Source organism: Amblyraja radiata, chromosome 31 (assembly GCF_010909765.2).
Source record: "Amblyraja radiata isolate CabotCenter1 chromosome 31, sAmbRad1.1.pri, whole genome shotgun sequence".
Lineage (NCBI taxonomy): Eukaryota > Metazoa > Chordata > Chondrichthyes > Rajiformes > Rajidae > Amblyraja > Amblyraja radiata.
Genome location: NC_045986.1, coordinates 13142978 through 13167565, shown reverse-complemented (window position 1 = coordinate 13167565; position 24588 = coordinate 13142978). Strand labels below are relative to the sequence as shown.

The following is a 24588-nucleotide window of genomic DNA, read 5'->3' as shown; positions in this document are numbered from 1 at the left end:
TACATATTAAGATGGATTGAGAACAGAAGACAACAAGGAAGCAAGTTATTCTACATTGATATACACGCATGTGATTTTTAAAAATATCACAAGCATCATAAGTTATGGGATCTTACCTGAAGCGAACATGTTTCTGCTTGCAAGCTGAAGTAGTCATGATTCTGATCGGTCTCCAACCCGTTTGGCAACTTGCTATAAATCTGTTCCTGTACTTGTTCGCTGAGAGATAGAGAAAGAGCAACTATAAACAAAGCCCTTTGGAGATATCTTACTTCTGCGATATTGCTGCAGACACATTTCAGCTACAAATGTTTGTGACTAAGTTAGAGTGGAAGCAGACAACAATACTGCACAGGAACAGGCTCCTCAGTGCCGAACATGATGCCATGACCAACTCTTTATCTGCCTGCATATAATTCTATCGAATAGAGACACAAAATGCTGGAGTAATTCAGCGGGACAGGCAGCATCTCTGGAGAGAAGGAATGGGTGCCGTTTTGGTCGGGACCCTTCTTCAGACTGAGAGTCAGCGGAGAGGGAGACTAGAGATATTGACGGGTAAGGTGTGAAAATGACAGATCAAAGCAGACGATGATCAAGGAAATGTAGAATCTTTCATTGTTAGCTGACAACAAGGCATACAATCAGAAAAATTAATCAGAAGGACAGTGATACTAATCAGAGAACTAGGGTGGGGGAGGGAGGGAAAGCAAGGGCGACTTGAAGTTAGAGAAATCAATATTCATAGCGCTGGTTTGTAACCTGCTCAAGTGAAATACGAGGTGCTGTTCCTCCAATTTGTATTGGCCCTCATTCTGACAGTGGAGGAGGCCCAGGACAGAAAGGCCAATGTGGGAATAGGAAGGGGAGTTAAGGTGTTTCGCAATCAGTAAATCGGGATCGTGTGGGCCTAGAATATGTCGGACTGAGTGCCGCGGAGGTGTTCAACAAAACAATTGCCGAGCCTGCACTTGGTCTCGCCAATATATAGTTTGCACTATTATGGTTTTGCTATTATTAATTTATTGTATTAATTATTTAACTGTGTTATTCTGTTCACAGGCCTGTTCTGCTGCAGCAATTACTGTAAGAATTTCATCATTCTGTTGCCAGTACATGCAACAGTTAAATACTCTTGCTTCTGTTGACTAGAGATCCCATTGAAGCAGGTAAATGGAGGTGGGCGAACAGAGTGCTTGCTCCCTGCTTCCCCCCCTTCCCAATAATCAGCCATGTGTTGCATAAAATACACCTAATGGCATTAAGACTATGCATGCACGTACCTCCAAGGAGCAATGCATTTTGATTTTTTTTCCCAGTCCCATAAGGATCAGTGGGCAACCTGGGGCCAATTACAAGCAACACTGTTCTTGAGTGCTTTCTATGTGGAGTTTGCATGCTTGTCCTGTGACCACACGAGTTTCCTCCCATTCCCCAAAGACGTGTGGGTTGCAAGTTAATCAGCCACTCTAAATATGTAGTAAGCGAGTGACAGAACCTGGGGATGGATGGATGGATGGGGTAGAGTAAAGTGGGATTCATCCAATGTTAGTGTAAATGGGTGGTTGATAGTCAGCATGGATCTTGGCAGGCTGAAGGGTTTGGAGAGATATGTGCCTATGAATGTTACACATACACCATTACGGCTCAACCTTCTCCATCAACCATTTTTCAGTGATCCAAAGTAAGAGTTTAGTGTAATTTGGGCACTATATTTAAAAAAAAAAAAAAATTCAGAAACAAATGGATCTATTTTTCATTGCCACTAACGTTAAGGGGTCTGGGCTGTGCAGGAGGGAGAAGGTTCCTTGCAATGGCTAGAGTGCTATTGAAAAATATGGAGGTGATCACCACCAGGTGTTGTGTGTTGTTGAGGGGGAAACAGAACCAGAAGAAACAATTGCTCTTCACGGTGATCATTTTAAATGGAAAGGTTGCATGCTTTGTTAGCAAGGGTGAGAGTCCAAGAGAATCAAGAGCCAAGATGATTCACATTATGAATGGGAAAGTGTCATGTGATTTCCGTTCACCATTCAGGCAGCAACTGGCTTGTGATAGAGAACTCAAATACAAAGTTGACTTTGTCAAAATAATTCAATTCCATCTGTCTGCGTAAATATGTGTCATTGAGCAAACACATTGGAAAGAGTGCAGAAGAGTTTCACCAGGATGTTGATTGGGCTTGCATGCCCGAGTTGTAGGGAAATATTGGCACTTTGTTTTGTAGACGTGTAGGAGACAGGGATATGATATCGAAGGGTACAAGATCATGAGGAGCATATACGAGGTGAATGCTCACTCTTTCTCCACCTCTTAGGATAGGAGTATTCAAAAACTAGAGGGCATGGACTCAAGACAAGAGGGGAGAGATTTGAAAGGCAACTTTGTCCACTAAGAGTAGTCCTTATCTAGAATGAATTGCCAGGGAAAGCTATAGATGCAGAAACTATTACAAGCTTTAAAGACATTTAGATGGATGTTCATAAGTGATTGGGGAAGAATTAGGACATTCAGCCCATCAAGTCAATTCTGCCATTCAATCACGGCTGATCCTCCTAACCCCACTCTCCTGCCTTCTCCCTGTACTAATCAAGGATAGGAAGGGTTTGGAGAGATATGTGCCAAATGCAGGCATATGGGACTAGCCCAGTATGCATGAACAAGGTGGGCCAAAGGATCTGTACAGCTCCATGACTCCAATAGATAGATGGGAATGGATTGCACTCTGTGTGGGAAGGAACAGGGGCAGGTTTAAACCAAAGATAGACACAAAAGCTGGAGAAACTCAGCGGGACAGGCAGCATCTCTGGAGAAGGAAAGAGACCCTTCTGAAGTCTCGACCCAAAACATCACATAGAAACATAGAAAATAGGTGCAGGAGTAGGCCATTCGGCCCTTCACCGCCATTCAATATGATCATGGCTGATCATCCAACTCAGTATCCTGTACCTGCCTTCTCTCCATACCCCCTGATCCCTTTAGCCACAAGGGCCACATCTAACTCCATCTTAAATATAGCCAATGAACTGGCCTCGACTACCCTCTGTGGCAGAGAGTTCCAGAGATTCACCACTGTGTGAAAAAAGTTCTTCTCATCTCGGTTTTAAAGGATTTCCCCCTTATCCTTAAGCTGTGACCCCTTGTCCTGGACTTCCCCAACATCGGGAACAATCTTCCTGCATCTAGCCTGTCCAACCCCTTAAGAATTTTGTACGTTTCTATAAGATCCCCCCTCAATCTTCTAAATTCTAGCGAGTACAAACCGAGTCTATCCAGTCTATCACCCATTCCTTCTCTCCAGAGATGCTGCCTGCCCCGCAGTGTTACTCCAGCTTTTTGTGTCTATCCACAATTCAGCTATGACTGTACTAAACCAAGGTTTATTACATTTGAGTAGCGACAAAGCAAAGAATCTCCCCATTATACCCCAGACACTCCCTCTGTACTCTGCAGAACTAACTCCAGCTGCCGCTGAAAAGAAAGTAGCTCAGAAAATGCAGAGTAATTTACCGTCTGGGCAATTAATTTAAGTGTCACCTGAAGCACAATCAATGCCTCCGACATAGAAAGTCTAACTGAAAGAAAAATAAAATTACTCCAAGGAATCTTTAAAAAAAAATTTTTTTTTAATTGTGTCTGGAAGTGCACTGTGGAAACATGGTTTTGTGTATTGTTCAATAATCTCGTTAGCCCGCTTAAAAATACATGGCCAGACAGCAAATTAATCAGACGGCTGTAAACCTCACACTGCAGTAAAGTCAAAGAGGAATTGGTCTAATCCAGGAGTTCATATATCAGGCACTGTGCCGTTCAGGGTTATCTGGGTCAGTGATTAAATTACCATGGTGTTAGTCACGTACAATCATCTATATTCCCACACTATCAGTATTTTTCCACAGTTTTATCTTTAAAATTGAATTCCAGTCATAATAATGTTTCAGATTAGTCATGTTTTCCTCATATGTCCCAAACAGATCAAATTCTTACTTGCTGCAGCATAATATTGTATGTAACGATATCACTCTGTAAACAATATAATAAAAGTTCAATATATCCTTTATTATATTGCAAAATTTAAAGATTAGTAGATGTATATACATACATAGAACCTTTTTATATTATAAAATTTAAGATATATATACACACACAATGTATATCTACACATACACACAATGTATATCTACACATACACACACACACAATGTATATCTACACATACACACACACACACAATGTATATCTACACATACACACACACACACACAATGTATATCTACACATACACACACACACACAATGTATATCTACACATACACACACACACACAATGTATATCTACACATACACAATGTATATTTACACATACACAATGTATATTTACACATACAAAAACAAACAGTAATAAAATAAAAAGTCCAAGCCAATGCCCTCAAGCCAATGTAGTTCAGAGCTCACTTAGAGGTTGCAGTGTTTCTAAGTTTTTTAGGTTGTGTAAGTTCAAGTTCCATTCATGATTGTCCACATTTTACTTAAGAAAACATCACCAAAGAATCCAATTAAAGCATTTACGAAAATTAGCAAAGTCTAGTTGAAATTTTATTGCTGTTTTTACAGCTTTGACAGCGCTGCCTTGGTTTAAAGGTTAACTGGGTTCTGTCGCTGCGAACACGATGTCTCACGTTGTGGGACTACGTACCGATTCTCTCTCAATCGCTTTCTCCTCTTCTTCGACCGCTTCAACCTCCTGGGGATGCAGGAGTTGGCGTTGCCCATTCGTACTGCGGCTCTGTCCTCTGTCGCCCGCTGAGGAAACTCCAAGTTCCCCCGAGACGATCACAACCCGATAGCAGACTCAAGGTCGTCTGACTACACGGTGCATTAACACATTCCCAATTTCCGCTTATAAGGTAATGATTCCAGTGGGTGTGGCATTGTCGACAAACCTGATGGGGGATGGGAGTGATTAGGTTAAAGGTCTTATTTTTTTCCCCAGATGCATGCAACATTTAAATGCCTCTACAGGTAGACAAATGCAGGTGGACGGTGTGATGAAACCTTTTTTTTTTTTTGCTTGTGTTGTCTTTTTGGTTTGACTGCACAAACTTGTTTTGTGTGCAGAGCTGACACGCCATGAGGGTGTTTATAATTGAATTGTCCTGCTTGTTTTAGGATGCTAAGGCCATATGTCCCACCCAGTTACTAATTTTACTGAGTATCAAGTGGCACTGGTTGATTTATAGTGTGGGTGTCAGTAGATGGAACAACTGGAAAGGAATATACATCCGAGTGTGTCATTTCATCCCAGTGTTATTGTGGGAACACCGATTAGCTTACAGCGTGAAGGCAAGGGAACTCCAGCAGGCCATTCAAACCCACCAGTCCCTTGGGCATTAAAACCTCGCATCCACCCTCCCTCACCCAACCCTGAGCAACACTGCTTCCTGGGACAGAGAGGGACAAACCAGTTGCACAAGAGAAAATAAAACTTTGGGGATGTCCATTTTGATTCACTGTCTGGGCCAGCTGTGCACAACTTCCAGAGTACAAGATCATTTTCAGTCCCTGTAATTTGAAATCATCTTTCCCCGGGGATGGATATCTGTTCAGCTCCAGTTTAAAGGCTAGAGGTGCTAGGCATCTGGTAAGTTGCAAAATGGGGGCCATGGAGAAAAGTCCCAGATCAGAACAGTTAACCGTTTCTTACCAGTATTATTTATTGGTTTATTAATGGCACGTAGACCGAGATACAATTTGAAAAAAACTTTGTTTTGCGTGCTATCCAGTCAAATTATACCATACGAGTACATCAGGTAGTGCACAATTTAGAGTTGCCGCTAATAGAAAGTCCAGATAATGGGGGCAAAAAAGTGTAATGGCAGCAGTGAGGTAGATTGGAAGATTTCTCCAATGCCCTTATTTTGCAACTTGCCAGTCTCCCTTCAATCAAGTCCGTCTACTCTTCACGCTGTAAGGTCGGCAAGGCCACCAGCAAAATCAAGGACCAGTCTGGTCCCAGTCGCTCCCTCTTCTCCCCTCTCCCATCAGAAGGAGATACAGAAGTTTGAAAACACATACCACGAGATTCTGGAACAGTGTCTTCCCAGCTGTTATCTGGCAACTGAACGATCGTCTCATCAGCTAGAGTGTGGTCCTGACCTCCCATCTACTTCATTGGAGACCTTTGAGCTTTCTTTAATCAGTCTTCATCGGACATCAATGTTATATCTGTGCACTAAATATTGTACCCATTATTCTTTATCTTTGCACTGTGGACGGCTTGATTATATTCAAGTATCGTCTTTTCGTGACGAGATAACACACAAACAAAAGCCTTTCACTGTATCTTGGTACACGTGACGACAGTAAACAAACAAGGTTGGGAAATTCATCCTTCGCAGATGAGACGTGCACTCAAGAGTCTGATAACAGCAAGGCAGAAGCTGCTCTGGAATCTGGTGGTAAGCGCTTTCAAACTTTTATATCTCAGCCCAACTGATAAAGGAGAAGAGGGAATGTCCAGGGTGTGAGTGGTCCGTGATAATGTTGGTTTGTTTCCCGAGGCAACCTGAAGTGCAGATGGAGTCGATGGGAGGGAGGCAAGTCTGTGTGTGATGAACTGGGTTGTGTAAGTGTCTGCAATTTGTTATGGTCTTAGGCAGAGCAGTTGCCATAGAAAGCTGAGGTGCATCTGGATAGGACACGGATGATCGAATGAATGAATGAATGAATGAATGAATGAATGAAAGAAAGAAACTTTATTATCACATGTGACAAGTCATATTCTTCGTTTTGCATGGCCAAGGTGTGCAAAGAGTCGCCACACAAAGGGCGTAGACAAAATTACATGTATCCTATTTCAACACAGACTATTTTTAACACATTCCATTTGTGGTCCCCCTAAGTTCTCGGCAGTCCCCCCCCCCCCCCCCATGCCGGGCCCCCCTTTGTTCTCCCTCTCAGCTGTTCCCCCCCAATCCTGGTCCCCCTTTATTCTCGGCAGAGTGTCCGACCTCCGGTACCCACTTAGCCTGTCCACGACGGCCAATGCCATCCTCGACCGCAGGCCCGACTTACGTGCCAACCCGACCCCCGCGCTACACATTCTATGTTCTGTCTGTGGATGAGATGTTTTTTTGTGGTACATCCGTCCACAGATGCTGTCTGACCCCACTGAGTATTTCCAGCAATCTCTGTTTTTCAGATTTTCAGCATCTGTAACTTTTTTTCATTCTTGTTGCAGTGGCACAGTGCTAAAGCTAGTAGACCTGCTGCCTCATACATCCGGTATTCCAGGTTCAATTTTGGCCTCTGGCATTGTATACGTTCGTCCCGTAAACGGTGTGGGCTTCCTTTGGGCGCTCTCGTTTCTCATATCACAAAAAAATATACAGCCACTGCTAGATGCCTTATGTGTGGTTGAGAGGCAGAATCTAGAGGGACTTGATGGTAATGTTGGGAGAATAAATTAGCATTAGTGTAGGATTAGTGCAAATGGGTGCTTGTTGGTCGACATAGATTCAATGAGCTGCAAGTCCTGTTTCCATGTTCAGTGACTCTATGATGCAATAACGGAGTGCGGTGGATGATGGGATCACTGGATTGAGGATTGGTGTTGCTCAAGATTTCTGCATCTGCAGTCCTTGTATCTCTCTTCTTAGGATAAAGAGAATTTCATCTCTAAAATGATTTTTTGACTAGTACTTATTTTCCTCACTTCCTCATTCTTGCTCTCCCCTTGATTCTCTAATAGTTCTGGCACAATTGCTCTGCCATTTCCTCATTCTCCATGATCAATTCTCCGGCCTCTGCCACTGGCAGGAGGAAGAAGAGTAACCACTGGCACTTCGAATCTGTTCTGTAATGTGATACGATCATGACTGCTATGTTGCCTCAACCTTCCCACCCTTGCCTCCATTTCCTTTGATTCTAATGTCCAAACAAGGACAAGGATTTTAAATTGAAGGCGTTGGTAAATCAGAAGATTCATACGTAGAACAAGCCTCTTGACCCATCTGATCAAATCTAACCATACCACGTCAGTAGGGCACAAGTGCTGGAGTAACTCAGTAGATCAGGCAGCATCTCCGGAGAACATCACTGGAGAACAGTATTTGATGGTCCTATCCATGTTCTCCAGAGATGCTGCCTGACCTGCTGAGTTACTCCAGCGCTTTATGGTCCTATCCATGTTACTCCAGCACTTTGTATCCTTCTATGTATTAACCAGCATCTGCAGTTCCTTCTTTCTACATATCACATCAATCTTTTCCCAGGCCGGAGAATACGTAACAGATACTCATCAGTTGTTACAACATAGCGGAATATTGCGGCTTGGCACAATTTTTCCACAGTCTTCTCGTTCCTTGCGCAACTCTGAACAAGTCCAAGCAGCTACAAGCAAATTCATCAGCCCTCCTTTCAGAAAGGTCTGAGGGCGCGCTCTGAAACCCAACGACTGAACGAGTCAGCATTTTACTCACGCACTGACGTTGTGACAAACTTCATTGTGCGATTATCTGATCTATCCAAACATTTCTTTGAATTTTGGGTGGATGGTATTTATTTCTACTTCCAAATGTCAGAAGAGAGACTGGATTTGATTAGTAGCTTTTATGACTTTCAGAAACCGTTGAGTCATGTTTTGGTGGATTGCTTGCTTTCGATGGTACTTGCTGTGGTAGTGCGCAAAGCAAGTGAATCAAAGGTTCAATAGTTTTTTATTGTCACGTGAACAGATTGAGTGAAATGCTTGTTCTGTATGCCATCCATCAAATCGCACTCTAAAACCGCAATGAATTCCACAGATTCACCAAACCTCTGACTAAAGAAATTCCTCCACAAAGAGAAATCTCCTTCGGTCCTTTTATTCTGAGACTATGCCCTCTGGTTCTAGATCTGCCACCAGTGGAAACATTCTCTCCACATCCACCCTATCCAGGACATTCGCTATTCGGTAAGTTTCAATGAGGTCCCACCTCATCCTAAACTCCACCGAGTACTGTCTGTCAAATACAAATCGTATGTTAACCCACTCATCCCGCGCATCAATCTTGATCAATCTCGCTAACCTCCTCTGGACGCTCTCCAACACTAGCGCATCCTTCCTCAGATACGAGGCCCAAAACTGCTCACAATACTCCAAATGCAGCCTGACCTGTACCTTTCCAAGCCTCAGCATTACATTCCTGTATTTATATTCTAGTCGTTTCGCAATATTGCAACATTGCATTTGCCTTCCTTATTACCGATTCAAGTTGCAAATGAACTTTTCGGGAACCCTGCAACAGCACACCCAAGTCATTGCAAATGGCTCGATTAGGCGGTGGAGGCCAATTCTCTGGATGCTTTCAAGAGAGAGTTAGATAGAGCTCTTAATGATAGCGGAGTCAATGGATATGGGGAGAAGGCAGGAACGGGGTACTGATTGTGGATGATCAGCCATGATCACAGTGAATGGCGGTGCTGGTTCGAAGGGCCGAATGGCCTATGCCTGCACCTATTGTCTATTGCCTATTGATTGTAATCATGTATTGTCTTTCAGCTGGCTTGTTTGCACGCAACAAAAGCTTTTCACTGTACCTCGGTACACGTGACAATAAACTAAACTCAACTAAACAAAACTTCGCACCTCCAATTTCTGAATCCTCTCCCCATTGAGTAAATAGTCTTTGCCTTTATTCCCAATTTAATACGACAAAGAAAACAGATTGTCTGGGCCTAATCTCAGCACTGTTTGTGGCAGCTAGCTGTGGACATATTGGCTGCACAATACTTCTGCGGTTATGTCCTGCCAATTCCACCTCGTCCACCAAAGACAATGAATATTTGGAATTGTTCAACGGCCAGTGGCCATATGATGCTGGATCAGTCATTACCTTTAATTACTGAGGCTGATGGATTTTTACTTAATTACAGGTCATAAAACGTGTGGGACGGAGGCAGCTAAATAGCAGGTAAATAGCACCACTACACTGAATTGTGGAACAGTACCGTGTGATTAAGTTCCTGGAACTACGGTGAGTTACTGATGTGGAGAAATGAGTCTGAATCCCAACAGCAGCAATGGAGGGATTTAAATCCAAATAGTTTAACAAGTGTGAAAAAAAGTGAGTATCACAAATGATGACCCACTGAGTTACTCCAGCACTTTAATAATAATAATAATAAATTTTATTTATGGGCGCCTTTCAAGAGTCTCAAGGACACCTTACAAAAATTGAGCATGTAGAGGAAAAACATGTAAGGGGAATGAAATAAATAGTAGAGACATGACTAGTACACAAAGTAAAGACAGAATTCAATACAAAACACAGTATGAGGCAATTAATGCACAGATGAAAAGGGACGGGGACGTGGGGCTAAGGATAGGCAGAGGTGAAGAGATGGGTCTTGAGGCGGGACTGGAAGATGGTGAGGGACACGGAATTGCGGATCAGTTGGGGGAGGGAGTTCCAGAGCCTGGGAGCTGCCCTGGAGAAGGCTCTGTCCCCAAAACTGCGGAGGTTGGACTTGTGGATGGAGAGGAGACCGGCTGATGTGGATCTGAGGGACCGTGAGGGTTGGTAGGGGGAGAGGAGGTCAGTGAGATATGGGGGGGCCAGATGGTGGAGGGCTTTGTAGGTGAGGACCAGGATTTTGTAGGTGATCCGGTGGGAGATGGGAAGCCAGTGAAGTTTTTTGAGGACTGGAGTGATGTGATGCCAGGATTTGGTGTGGGTGATGAGTCGGGCGGCTGCGTTCTGGACCAGTTGGAGTCGGTTGATGTAGGTGGAGCTGATGCCAAGGAGAAGTGAGTTGCAATAGTCCAGTCGGGAGGAGATGAAGGCATGGATGAGTCTTTCAGCAGCGGGCGGTGTGAGAGAGGGTCTGAGTTTGGCGATGTTGCGGAGATGAAAGAAGGAGGTTTTAATGACATGGCGGATGTGAGGCTCAAGGGAGAGGGTGGAATCAAAGATCACGCCAAGGTTGCGGGCCTGGGGAGATGGGGAGACAGTGGTGCTGTCGATGGTGAGAGTGGGGTTATTGATTTTGCTGAGTGTGGCTTTGGAGCCTATGAGGAGGAATTCTGTCTTATCGCTGTTGAGTTTGAGGAAATTTTGTTGCATCCAGGTTTTTATAGCTGACAAACAGGAGTTGATATGGGAGAGGGGGGGGTTGTGGGGGGATTTGGTGCTGAGGTAAATCTGGGTGTCATCAGCGTAACAGTGGAAGTCCAGATTGAAGTGACGGAGTATCTGACCAAGGGGGAGGATGTAGATGATGAAGAGGAGGGGGCCGAGTACGGAGCCTTGGGGAACACCTTGAGTGACTGTGGCTGTAGCAGAGGTGGTTGTGGAGAGAGATGAAGTGGGATCTGTTGGAAAGGTAGGAACGGAGCCAGCTGAGTGCAGAGCCTTCAATGCCGAGGTATTTGAGTCTGGTGAGCAGGATGTTATGGTTCACTGTATCGAAGGCTGCGCTCAGGTCGAGGAGAATGAGGATGTTGAGGGAACCAGTGTCAGCAGAGGTGAGGAGGTCGTTGAGGACTTTGAGGAGAACAGTTTCTGTGCTATGGAGGGGGCGAAAGCCAGATTGGAGGGGTTCAAGTAGGTTATACGCAAGGAGGTGGGAATGAAGTTGCGACGCAACGATACGCTCCAGGGTTTTTGAAAGAAAGGGGAGGTTTGAGATTGGGCGGTAGTTAATGAGAGAGGAGGGATCAAGACCAGGTTTCTTTAAGATTGGTGTAACGGCAGCAGTTTTGAAAGTGGAGGGGACAATTCCTTGGGACAATGAGAAGTTGAAGAGATTAGTGAGGTAGGGGCAGAGAACGGGGAGGCAGGACTTCAACAGGGGAGTGGGGAGAGGGTCGAGGGAGCAGGTAGTGGGTTTGGAAGAGCTGATGAGTTTGGAGATTTCAATAGGGGTGACCAGGTCAAACTGGGAGAGGAAGCAGTGTGGAGGAGGGGTAAGGAGGTCTGTGGAGATGTTGAAAGGAGGGGCCTTGGTAGGTGGTGGAGTAGATGCTGGGGAGTCGGGTACAGGGGATAAAGATTGATAGATGGTGCTGCTTTTATCAGCGAAAAAGTGGAGGAATGAGTTGCAGAGATCCGGAGTAGAGGTAGGGAGAGTGTTGGCTCGAGGCTTGAGGAGGTTGCCCACTGTGGAGAAGAGGGTTCTGTGGTTTAGGCAGGGATCGGTGAATATGGAGGAGAGGTAGGCAGATTTTGCAGCAATGAGAGCATCTTTGTAGTCAGTGAGGTGGAGTTTGTAAGCTTCAAGGTGGACTGTGAGAGATGATTTCTTTATAAGTCGTTCGAGTTGGCGACCAGTCTGTTTCAGTTTACGAAGTGCAGGTGTGTACCAGGGTGAAGATGTGTTGAAAGTTACGGTTCTTGTTTTGAGGGGGGCCAGAGTGTTGAGGGAGGTAGACAAGGTGGAGTTGAGATGGTTTGTGAGATCATCAGGTGAGATGGGGGTTGTCTATCTTTGGTTTAAACCAGCACCTGCAGTTCCTTCCTTCACAAATGATGACCCACCGTTGAAGTATCTGCAGGGGGTTGCTGCCAAAAAAATGGAACTGCAGATGCTGGTTTAAACTGGAGACAGACGCAAGATGGTGGAATAACTCAGCGGGGCAGACAGCATCTCTGGAGAAAAGGAATAGGTGACGTTTAGGTCGAGACCCTTCTTCAGACTCTCTGTCCTGGGCCTCCTCCGTTGTCAGTCAGTCTTGACTATTGGAACTATTGAGCTGGTATCGACGTCCATCTGATTCCCTGATTTTTCTTTTTTCCTTGAAGGAAAATCTGCAGGTGTGGTCCATGTTTGAATTCAGATCCAAAGAAAAATAGATTTGGTATATGGGTCACACTGCTGAGTTTGGGGGGGCGCTGCCGAGAAAAAAAAAAGGACCGGATGGAGGAGGGAGGGGGGGGGGGGGGGGGGGGGGGGGGGGGGGGGGGGGAGGGGGGGGGGGGGGGGGGGGGGTGGGGGGGGGGGGGGGTGGTGGTTCACCGACAACAACGAGGATGCATCAGGACTATAATGAGGGTACACAAAATTGCTGGGGAAACTCAGCGGGTGCAGCAGCATCTGTGGAGCGAAGGAAATAGGCGACGTTATGGGCCAAAACCCTTCTTCAGACTGATGGGGGGTGGGAGAAAGAAGGAAAAGGGGAGGAGGGGGAGGAGCCCGAGGGCGGGCGGATGGGAGGGTGGGAGGAGACAGCTAGAGGGTTAAGGAAGGGGAGGAGACAGCAAGGGCTAGCAAAATTGGGAGAATTCAATGTTATTGCCATACGGACGCAAGGTCCCCAGACGGAATATGAGGTGCTGTTCCTCCAATTTCCGCTGTTGCGCACTCTGGCAATGGAGGAGACCCAGGACAGAGAGGTCGGATTGGGAATGGGAGGGGGAGTTGAAGTGCTGAGCCACCGGGAGTTCAGGTAGGTTATTGCGGACTGAGCGGAGGTGTTCGGCGAAACGATCGCCCAACCTACGCTTAGTCTCCCCGATGTAAATCAGCTGACATCTAGAGCAGCGGATGCAGTAGATGAGGTTGGAGGAGATACAGGTGAACCTTTGTCGCACCTGGAACGACTGCTTGGGTCCTTGAATGGAGTCGAGGGGGGAGGTGAAGGGACAGGTGTTGCATTTCCTGCGGTTGCAACGGAAAGTGCCCCGGGGAGGGGGTGGTGCGGGAGGGAAGGGAAGAATTGACGAGGGAGTTGCGGAGGGAGCGGTCTTTGCGGAAGGCAGACATGGGGGGAGATGGGAAGATGTGGCGAGTGGTGGGGTCACGTTGGAGGTGGCGGAAATGGCGGAGGATTATGTGTTGTTTTTGGCGGCTAGTGGGGTGAAAGGTGAGGACCAGAGGGACTCTGCCCTTGTTGCGAGTGCGGGGATGGGGAGAGAGAGCAGTGTTACGGGGTATGGATGAGACCCTGGTGTGAGCCTCATCTATGGTGGCGGAGGGGAATCCCCGTTCCCTGAAGAACGAGGACATTTCCGATGCCCTGGTGTGGAATGTCTCATCCTGGGAACAGATGCGGCGTAGGCGGAGGAATTGGGAGTAGGGGATGGAGTCTTTACAGGGGGCAGGGTGGGAAGACGTGTAGTCCAGATAGCCATGTGAGTCAGTGGGTTTGTAATGTAGGACTATTACGTGGGACTATAATGAGTACTGTTTGTAACTCTGTCAGCACCAGATACGTGGTGTATCTTTGCGTACTTTGCGCATTGTATGCAAAAACAAAGAATTTCACTATAGCTAGGTACATGTGACAATAATGTATCGTTGAATCATTGAAAGACAGATGTGGCCAGCCGCAACCTACTCCCGTGGCTAGTTTAATGTAGATTAAAGGTAGACACAAAGTGCTGGCGTAACTCAGCAAGTTAGGCGGCATCTATGGAACAAAAGGATGGGTGACGTTTCAGGTCGGGACCCTTTATCAAACTAATTCAGTTCAGACTTCTTCAGTTCAGTTTAGTTAGTGTAGTTTAGTTTGTTATTGTCACATGTGCTGAGGTACAGTGAACAGCTCTATCCAGTTGTGTGCTATCCAGTCAGCGAAAAGACTAGAAATGATTACAATCCACAGAGTACAGATACAGGATAAAGGGAATAAATAGCATTTAGTGGATGATAAAGTCCACGAAGGGTCGATAAAAGATCATCCAAGGAGGTAGATAGGAGGTCAGGACCACCCTCTAGTTGAATACAAGGTCATGGCCGTACATTGTCATAGATTCATTCAGCAAGGCTCAAAGTGGCACAGCGCTAGGCTTGTTGCCTTACAGCTCTCAATGGTGAGTTTGCATTTTCTCAGTGACCACATTGGGTTTCCTCTGATGCTCTGGTTTCCACCCACATCCCAAAGATGTGCAGCTTACCAGGTGAATTGGTGTCTGTAAATTATGTGAAGTTGGCTTGTAGAATCTGGGGGAGTTTTGGGAAATATGGGCAGAATAAAATGGTATTAATGTAAATAGATTGTTGCTGGTCGGCATGGGCCAAAATGCCTGTTTCTATCATGCCCCCCCCCCTCCCATGTACACTGATCCTACACTAATATGATGTTATTAGAGTCATAGCGCCATAGAATGATGCAGTGTGGAAGCAGGCCCTTCATCCCTACTTGCCCACACCGGCCAACATGTCCCAGCTACACTAGACCATATCCCACCAAACCTGTCCAACCCGTGTGCCAGTCTATCTGTTTCTTAAACGTTGGGATACTCCTTGCCTCAAATACCTCCTCTGGCAGCTCGTTCCATACACCCACCACCCTTTGTGTGAAAAAGTCACCCCTCAGATGCCTATTAAATCTTTTCCCCTTCACCTTAAACCTATGTCCTCTGGTCCTCGATTCACCTACTCTGGGCAAGAGACTCTGTGCAACTACCCGACCTAGTCCTCTCATCATTTTATGCACAAATGTATTTTTCCGACATTCCTATCAATTCCCCCCAGGAACAATGACAAATCCGCATCCTGGAGGCAATTTAACCTCCCAACCTGCATGTGTTTGGGATGTGTGGGCGGAAACTCACAGTGTCACAGGGAGAACATACAAACTCCACATAAGGTCAGGATTGAACCGGAATATTGGAGGTACGAGGCAGCAGCTCTTCCCTTCCAACCACTTATATAATTTAAACACATATATCCATGCCCTCTTCTCGCTGCTCATCAGGAAAGAGCTGTCAGAGTGAGGCCCAAATACAAATTGGAGGAACAGCACCTCATATTTCGCTTGGGCAGCTTACAACCCAGCGGTATCAATATTGACTTCTCCATCTTCAAGTGACCCTTGCTTTCCCTCACTCTCCACGCCCCCCCCACCCATCCTAGTTCTCCAACTAGTTTGACTGTCCTGATTAAATTTTACTTTGAATGCCTCGTTGTCACCTTCCCCTGGCTAACAATGATCTATTCTACATTTTCCTTGAACTTCGTCCTCTTTGATCGCTCGTTTTCACACCTTACCCTTCCATATCCCTCGTTTCTCCCTCCCCCGATTCTCAGTCTGAAGAAGGGTCTCGACCCAGAACGTCACCCAACCCTTCTATCCAGAGACGCCACCTGTCCTGCTGAGATACTCCAGCAGTTTGTGCCCATTGTGTCTGAGCGTTCCAGACGCCTGAAATCCCACACCACCAGGTTCAGGAACAGCTACTTTCCGACAACCATCAGGTTCTTGAACCAACTAATCATAACTCAGCAACGTAACTCTACGGACCAACTGGTGCACTGCCATGGACTTGTTTACCAATTATGTAAGTTTGTACCAATGACTTGTAAAATGTATATAGAATTCACCGTCCTGTAAAAATGTATGTATAATTCCTCTATAATGTATGCACAATCTATGTTTTAGCGTGTTGTCTGAAATTCACACGGTGCAAAGCCAAGGTGATACCCGCGATGAACAGGGAAGTTAAAGACGGCTAGCACAGTATATGGTAAGTCCTTTAAAAGAGCGGGGGGGGGGAGGGGAGAAGGGGGAGAAGGGGGGGGGGGAGAAGGGGGGGGAAGAAGGGGGAGGGGAGAAGTGGGGAAGAAGGAGTGGAGACACTTTTAAGAAGCCAGACAACTTTTAATACGCCAGAGATACACAGCTGTGATGTTTAGCGGGCATTTAACATTACCGGTCGGTTTTCCTTGGTTCTGAAAACTCATGCTTACGTTTTTTTGTCCCCCAATGAGCCAATTAAAATTCCTGGTCAGCAAAGGAGATTACCTACGGCTACCTCGACTACCTACCACGACATGGCGACCCCACTACCACTGCACTACGACTTCAAAAATATCGATTTTCTCCATGGCGACCAACTTTTGGTCGCGGAAATTTTTTCAACATGTTGAAAATTTTTGCGCGACCATACTGAGGCCCCGAATAGTAACACCGTGCGGGAACTCCTCTCGACAATGAAGGAGACTCGCCAGAGACCACCTACGACCACCTACGACCATGTGGGGAGCTTGTGGCGGGCACAGAGTCTCCTGAACTCGCAAATACGGTCGCCTAAATGGGACAGGCCCTTTACTCCATGTAACTGCTAGTCAACCCTTCCCCACCAAAGATAGACACAAAAAGCTGGAGTAACTCAGCAGGGCAGGTAGCATCTCCGGAGAGAAGGAAATGTTGACATTTTGGGTCGAGACCCTTCTTCAGACTCAGTCTCGACCTGAAACGTCACCCTTTCCTTCTCTCCAGAGATCCTGTCTGCCCCGCTGAGTTACTCCAGCTTTATATATATATATATATATATCTATCTATATATCTATATATCTATATATCTATATATCTATATATCTATATATCTATATATATATCTATATTACTAAAAGTCTGTTCTTGACCGCTTTTGGCCATCTGCGCTGCGATTTCCGAGAGAACGCCACCACCTACGGCCGCCATTTTTGGCCACCTTGCTCAGAGCCCCCCTCCGCCGTATGTGTGCCGAGGATTTTTCCCGTCGATGAGAAATGACAGAGATATTAATGTTTTTACAAAATTCCCCATTATCTCTGCTGCCCCTGCTGGCGGCAGGGGGGAGGGACTATAAAACCAGGAAGTGGTGTGCCTCACAGTCTCTTCAAGATGGAGGAAGGCAGAGGGTCATGTTTCTCTGAGTTGTGAATAACACTGAACACATGTCTACTCAAATGTAAGTGTCCTTAGTGGTTCTAAAACGCTTGCAGAATGTGTCTATTGGTTCTAAAACGTTTGCAAAAAGTGTTTATTGGTTCTAACATGTTTTTTTAGGTTCTCCCCCCCTTTCCTCTCATCTCCCCCCCTCTCCTCTCTCCCCCCTCGCCTCTTCCCCCCCCCCTCCTCCTCTTTCCCCCCCACTCCTCTCCCCCCCCTTCTCCTCTTCCCCCCTCTCCTCTCCCCCCATCTCCTCTTCCCCCATCTCCTCTTCCCCCTCTCCTCTTTCCCCCCCTCTCCTCTTCCCCCCCCTCTCCCCCCCTCCTCTACCCCCCTCTCCTCCCCCCCTCTCCCCCCCTCTCCCCCCCCTCTCCCCCCCCTCCCCCCCCTCTCCCCCCCTCTCCCCCCCCTCTCCCCCCCTCTCCCCCCCTCTCCCCCCTCTCCCCACCCTCTTGCCCCCTCTCCCCCCCATCTCCCCTCCCCTCCCCTCTTCCCCCCATCTCCCCCCCCTCTTCCTCCCCTCTCTCCTCCCCCCTCTCCTCCCCCCCTCTCCTCCCCCTCTCCTCCCCCCTCTCCTCCCACCCCTCCTCCCCCCCTCCTCCCCCCCTCCTCCCGCCCTCCCTCACGCCCCCTCCTCCTCCCCCCCTCTCCTCCCCCCCTCTCCTCTCCCCCCTCTCCTCCCCCCTCTCCTCCCCCCCTCTCCTCCCCCCTCTCCTCCCCCCCTCTCCTCCCCCCCTCCCTCCTCGCCCCCCTCCTCCTCCCCCCCTCTCCTCCCCCCCCTCTCCTCCCCCCCTCATCCTCCCCCCCTCTCCTCCCCCCCCTCTCCTCCCCCCCCTCTCCTCCCCCCCTCTCCTCCCCCCCTCATCCTCCCCCCCCCTCTCCTCCCCCCCCTCTCCTCCCCCCCCCTCTCCTCCCCCCCCCCTCTCCTCCCCCCCCCCTCTCCTCCCCCCCCCTCTCCTCCCCCCCCCTCTCCTCCCCCCCCCTCTCCTCCCCCCCCCTCTCCTGAAGGAATCCCTACCATTTCCCCCTTAATATATCAAGAGGGGTAATTAGCGTGAGAGCGGGGGGGGGGGGGTGGGGATAGTTAGTGTGTGTGACGCTGCATGTCGCCTCCCCCCCCCCCCCCCAACGGGTCTGCACTTGGTCTAGTAATATATATATATATGTGTGTGTGTGTGTTCAGAGAACGCTGTGTTTGCCCAGCTGTTGTGCTGTTGCATATAAGAATTTCATTGTTCTATTTCGGGACATATAACGATAAAACACTCTTGACTATTTGGTCTATAAACCTTGGCTCCCATCTCTACACAGCTCGCCACATATTTCACATCAGCTTTTCAACATTGCTTTTGCTGTTGTGTAAGAAGAAACTGCAGATGCTGGTATAAACTGAAGATAAACACAAAAAGCTGGAGTAACTCAGCGGGACAGGCAGCATCTCTGGAGAGAAGGAATGGGTGACGTTTCGGGTCGAGACCCTTCTTCAGACTGTCGCTTTGTTCTCTCATTAACTCATCCAATTTCCTTTAGAATGCACTCAACTATTCTCCTGAACCACTTCCTTTGGTTGCCAATCCTACAAACCTGCCAAACGACCAGTGAAGGAATCCCTACCATTTCCCCCATTGGATTCATTCTAAACTTTCCTCCATAGTTGACTCTCTTGCAATTTGTAGCTATAAAGAAAGTGCTGGAGGAACTCAGCAGGTCAGGCGACATCTGCGGAGGGGAAATGAACAGACAATGTTTCGCGTCGGGACCCTTCTTTAGGCTGAAGAAGGGTCCCAACCTAAAATGCTATCTTTTCAATGGCTATGGGGGAGCAGGCAGGAGAATGTGGTTGAGAGGGATAGATAGATCACCCATGATCGAATGGCGTAGAGTTGATGGGCCGAATGGCATAATTTGTCTCGTATCACATGAACCTTCTCCCCATAACCTTTGATGCCATTACTAATCAAGAATTTGTCAATCTCCACTTTAAAAATACCCAAATGATTGAAGAAGGGTCCAAACCCAAAATGTCATCTTTAGCCTGAAGCAGGGTTGAAGCCCAAAATGTTGTCTCCATTTCCCTCTTGGCCCGAAGAATTCCTCCAGCACTTTGACTTTTGCTCAAGATTCCAACATCTGCATTCTCTTGCCACGATGCTTTTTTTGAGCAGGCTTCAGGTGGCACATTTTAAAGGATAAATTTTAGCAGGTAAATCAGAGGACAAATTTTAGCCCAGAGTAGTCCTGCTCGAACTATCTGCTATGTTCAGGAACAAATACGGCCTAAAACCACCGGGTTCTTGAACTGACCACAATTCTAACCCTACCTCTAACTGCACGGACCACCTCTTGCACTGTCATGGACTTGCTTTCTAATTTTGTTTTAGACTAATATCTTATTTTTTGCACGCAGCTTTTTTCTTATGTTTATAAGTCATAGGAGCAGAAATAGGCCATTTGGCCCATCGGGTCTACTCCGCCATCCAATCATGGCTGAGCTATCTCTCCCTCCTAACCCCATTCTCCTGCCTTCTCCCCTTAATCCCTGCTGTGTTTGAAAGTACAGAGAAGTGGCGGCGCTGGGAACGGCTGCGGCTCGCCTGCAGTCCGTTTGTCTTTTACTTTTTTGTGTTGTTTTTTTCGTTTTGTCTAGTTACGTTTTTGGTTTTTAGGTCGTGTTTATGTGGGGGGGGTGGGGGGTGAAACGGGGCTTGCTGTCTCTCCCTTCGGGGGAATACGACCTTTTTGTCGTATCCCCCTTCTCTGCCTCCGTCTACGCTGAGGCCTAATGGCGGAGCTGGCGACCTCGGGACTCTGGAGGCAGCTGACAGGACTCGCCCTGAGCTCGCTCCCGTGAGGGTGGCCCAGCCCGGGGCTGGAACTGCGCTCTCGTGAGAGCGGCCTGGCGAGGGGCTGAGAGACTTTCCCGTGAGGGGCTGTGGCCCGTCGGAGTGGCCCAGCCCGAGGGAGAACGGCACTCCCGTCGGAGTGGCCCAGCCCGAGGGTAGAACGGCACTCCCGTCGGAGTGGCCCAGCCCGAGGGAGGAGCGGCACTCCCGTCGGAGTGGCCCAGCCCGAGGGAGAACGGCACTCCCGTCGGAGTGGCCCAGCCCGAGGGAGGGCGATCCGGCTCGGGGCTGGAACGGTGCTCCGGTGGCTGGGACGGCGTTCTGGCGCTGGTGACCTGAGTCCTTCGACCACCCCCGGGCCACGGTGTTTGAACCGGCCCGTTGGGACTGGTGAGCCGCGGGACTGTTGTGCCATCGCCCGGTGGGGAATCGCCTCAGCGCAGAGGGAGAAGAGGAGGGAAGAGGCAGTAACCCTAAGATTTTTGCATCCACCACAGTGAGGAGGTGCTTGGAGGATACACTGTGGTGGTGTTAATTTGTGTTTATTGTTGTTTATTATTGTATGATTGTATGTATGACTGCAGGCACGAAATTTCGTTCAGACCGTAAGGTCTGAATGACAATAAAGGTATTCAATTCAAGTACAAGTACATGTAGCTTCTTTGGCACAGTCGGTCCCGTTAATCTCTGTTTGCTAAAGGTGCTGACTGAAACTTCAAGTCACATCGAGCGGAGTTTATTGCTATTTACACAAATACAGTGAGGTACAGGTACAATGAAAACCTTGCTTGCAGCAGCATCACAGGCACATAAACGACACTCATATAAATTATATGTAAATTGTATATCTGCAATACCTATGCATCCAGTAACCATTATTGACGCAACAGTTTGGTGGTTGCAATTCGCAAGAAATATAGTCTACATCATAGTATACGACAATATCTGCCAGTTACCAATGTAATGAGATCCGAGCCTCGACAGGTCCACGCAGCTCGAAGAGACAAATAGAAGCACATGTGATAAAGTCAACGAATGCGGAGACAAAACCTTAAACAAGAGACACAAGAGACTTCAGATGCTGGAATCTTGAGCAAAGCACAAAGCACTGGAGAAACGCATCGGGTCAGGCAGCATGAATGGATGGAAGGTGTTTCGGGTCAGAATCCTTCATCAATCTAAAGGGGCTGTCCCACTTGGGCGACCTAATTGGCGAGTTTAGAAGAGTTTGAAAAAAAGACATGTTGAAGACCTCCTTTGACTAGCTTCGACTATGTTGAAGACTAGCTACTACTAGCTACGACTAACTTCGGGAAAATTGGACACCGAATAGTGGAGAGTGAAGACGACCTCCTTCGATCTCCTTCGACCTCCCTTCGACTATGATGAAGACTATCTACGACTATCTAACTACCCTCGATTACCTACGACTAACATGCCGACTTGCTACAATCTACTACGACCTACTACGACTAAACCTACGAGTAAAAAAAGTATCGATTTTTTCCATGGCGACCTTTTACTCGCGGGCATTTATTAACATATTGAAAAAAATGCCGCGACCTAGCTGAGGCCTCGAGTACGCGGGGATTACTCTTGAACATGAAGGAGAGTCACAAAGACCTCCTACGATCTCGTGTCGACCATGCTGCGGGTATGAGTCGAGGGCAAACTCGCCAGAACACGCGGATTAGGTCGCCCAAGTGGGGCAGGCCCTTAAAAAAGTGTCCTGACTCAAAATATCTACCTGACCATTTCCCTCCGCAGATGCTGCCTGGCCCGCTGAGTTCCTCCAGCACTTTGTGTTTTACTGGAAACAGATCTCCCTTTGATTGCGCACAAGAAGTGGCCGAACCATAAGACATAGAAGCAGAATAAGGCCATTCGGCCCGTCGAGTGGGCATTCGGCCCTTCCTTTCTTCCCTGCCGTTCCATTAGATCTGGGCTGGGCTGATCTTTTACCTCAGCGCCTCCCCATTTCCGTTGATCCTCTTAATATCTAAAGATCTATTTCTGTCCTTCAAGGATAGTCTCAGTGACTGACCCTCCACCAGTCCCCCTGACAGAGAAGTCCAAAGCTCATTCACCTCCTCCGTGAAGAAAGTACTGCTCATCTCAGTCCTGAATGGCCCACCTTTTGTTCCAAGTCTGTGACATCTATTTCTAGAAAGGCCCATCTGAGGTAACTTCAAACTCATCATTATCCTGTACACATTCTATGAGCTCACCTCTCATTCCTCGAAACTCCAGATCTTATGATAAAACATTTTTTCAATCCAGCATCCTATATATCACCGTCTATATCTCTCGTTTCCCTCTCCCCTGACTCTCAGTCTGAAGAAGAGTCTCGACCCGAAACGTCACCTATTCCTTTTCTCCAGAGATGCTGCCTGACCCGTTGAGTTACTCCAGCTTTGTGTGTCTATCTTCGGTTTAAACCAGCATCTGCAGTTGCTTCCTACACATTCCATGAACCTTGGTGGTGCCAAACCAGTGGATTTTCTGGACTACTGCATGTTACTGCTATTAATGCTCAAACCCACTTTTGTTTCACTATTTTAGTGGTGTAGGAGATTTTCCAGTGAGTCTAAATGGAGCAGGAAATATACAAGCATGCCGGCTGTAACCCCACGACCTTCGATTCATTGCATTTACACCTCATGCTGCCTCGGCAAGGCCAGCAGCATAATCAAGGATGAGTCGCACACTGGCCACTCACTCTTCTCCCCTCTCCCATCAGGCAAGAGGTATAAAAGTGTGAAAACGCACACCTCCAGATTCAGGCACAGTTTCTTCCCAGCTGTTAGCAGGCAATGGTGAACTATTATCTATCTCGTTGATGTCCCTCGGACTATCCTTGATTGGACTTGGCTGGCTTTACCTTGCACTAAACGTTGTTCCCTCATATATCTATACACTGTAAATGGATAGTATGTAATCATGCATTCTCTTTCTGCTGACAGGTTAGCACGCAACAAAAAGCTTTTCCCTGTACCTCGGTATTGATATTGATATAATTGATATAATTTAATTATATCACATGACAATAAACTAAACTGAACAAGTACAGGCCCAGTGCCGACAAACACTCATCATACATTAACCTACTAATTCCTGGGATCATTCTTGTAAATCTCTGGACCCACTCCAGAGCTAGCAAATCCTTCCGCAGATATGGTGCCCAAAATCGCTCACAATATTCCAAACGCGGCCTGACCAGCACCTTATAGAGCCTCAGCATTACATCCCTGTTTTTGTATACAAGCCCTCTTGAAATAAATGCTAGCATTTAGTTTGCTTTCTTTACTAGCGATTGGACTTGCAGATTAACATTTTGGGAAACTTGCACCAGCACTCCCAAGTCCCTTTGCACTCACCATTTAGAAAATTGTCTACTCTTTTATTCCTATTACCAAAATGCATAACTCGACACTTTGCGACCCTTTTTTTTCCATCTGCCACTTCTCTGCCCACTCTCCCAACCTGTCCTTCTGCAGAGTCCCTGCTTTCTCTACACCACCTATTTTCGTATCATTGTGTCTCGCCTTCTCCCCATAACCCCTGACACCCGAACTAGTCAAGAATCTATCTATCTCTGCCTTAAAAATATCTATTGTCATGACCACACAGCCTTCTGTGGCAAATCTATGTCATTAAAACATTGTGATTGTGTCTGCCCTTGTCACTCCCCCCTGTAGCTTGTCCAGGTACCACTTATCACACAAGCCCTCTAAATTGTACCCCACTCACCTTACACCTTTGCCTTCTGGTTTTAGACTCCCCCCCCCCCCCCCCCCCCCCCCCCCCCCCCCCCCCCCCTCCCCCCACCCTGGGAAAAGGGGGTATCTATGCCCCTCTCGCTTTTCCAAGCCTCTATAAGGTCACCCCTCAGCCTCCTTTGCTTCAGGGAAAGTAATCCCAGCCTCTCCAAACTTTCCCTGTAAGTCCAGGCTAGGCAACATTCCTGTGAATCTTTCCTGTGGCCTCTCTAACGTAATCACATCCTTCCTGCTCTGTGGCATCAGAACTGCACACAATGCACCAATTGCAGCTTTCCCAACAATTTGTACAACGGCAACATGACGTGCCAACTCCCACACCTAAAAC

General features: G+C 47.4%; 1 protein-coding gene across 1 annotated transcript in view; it reads right to left on the bottom strand.

Annotated features, from left to right (window-relative positions):
- plekhn1 (pleckstrin homology domain containing N1) overlaps positions 1-4957 on the bottom strand; it is a 50501-nt gene extending 45544 nt beyond the window's left edge. Inside the window, exons 1-2 of the mRNA XM_033047787.1 lie at positions 4697-4957; positions 117-219 (exon numbers count right to left, since the gene is read on the bottom strand). Of these exons, the coding sequence (XP_032903678.1) occupies positions 117-219; positions 4697-4773 (180 nt within the window). The 5' untranslated portion in view covers positions 4774-4957. The remainder of the gene's footprint in view (positions 1-116; positions 220-4696) is intronic.
- Between the last annotated feature and the right edge of the window lie 19631 nt (positions 4958-24588).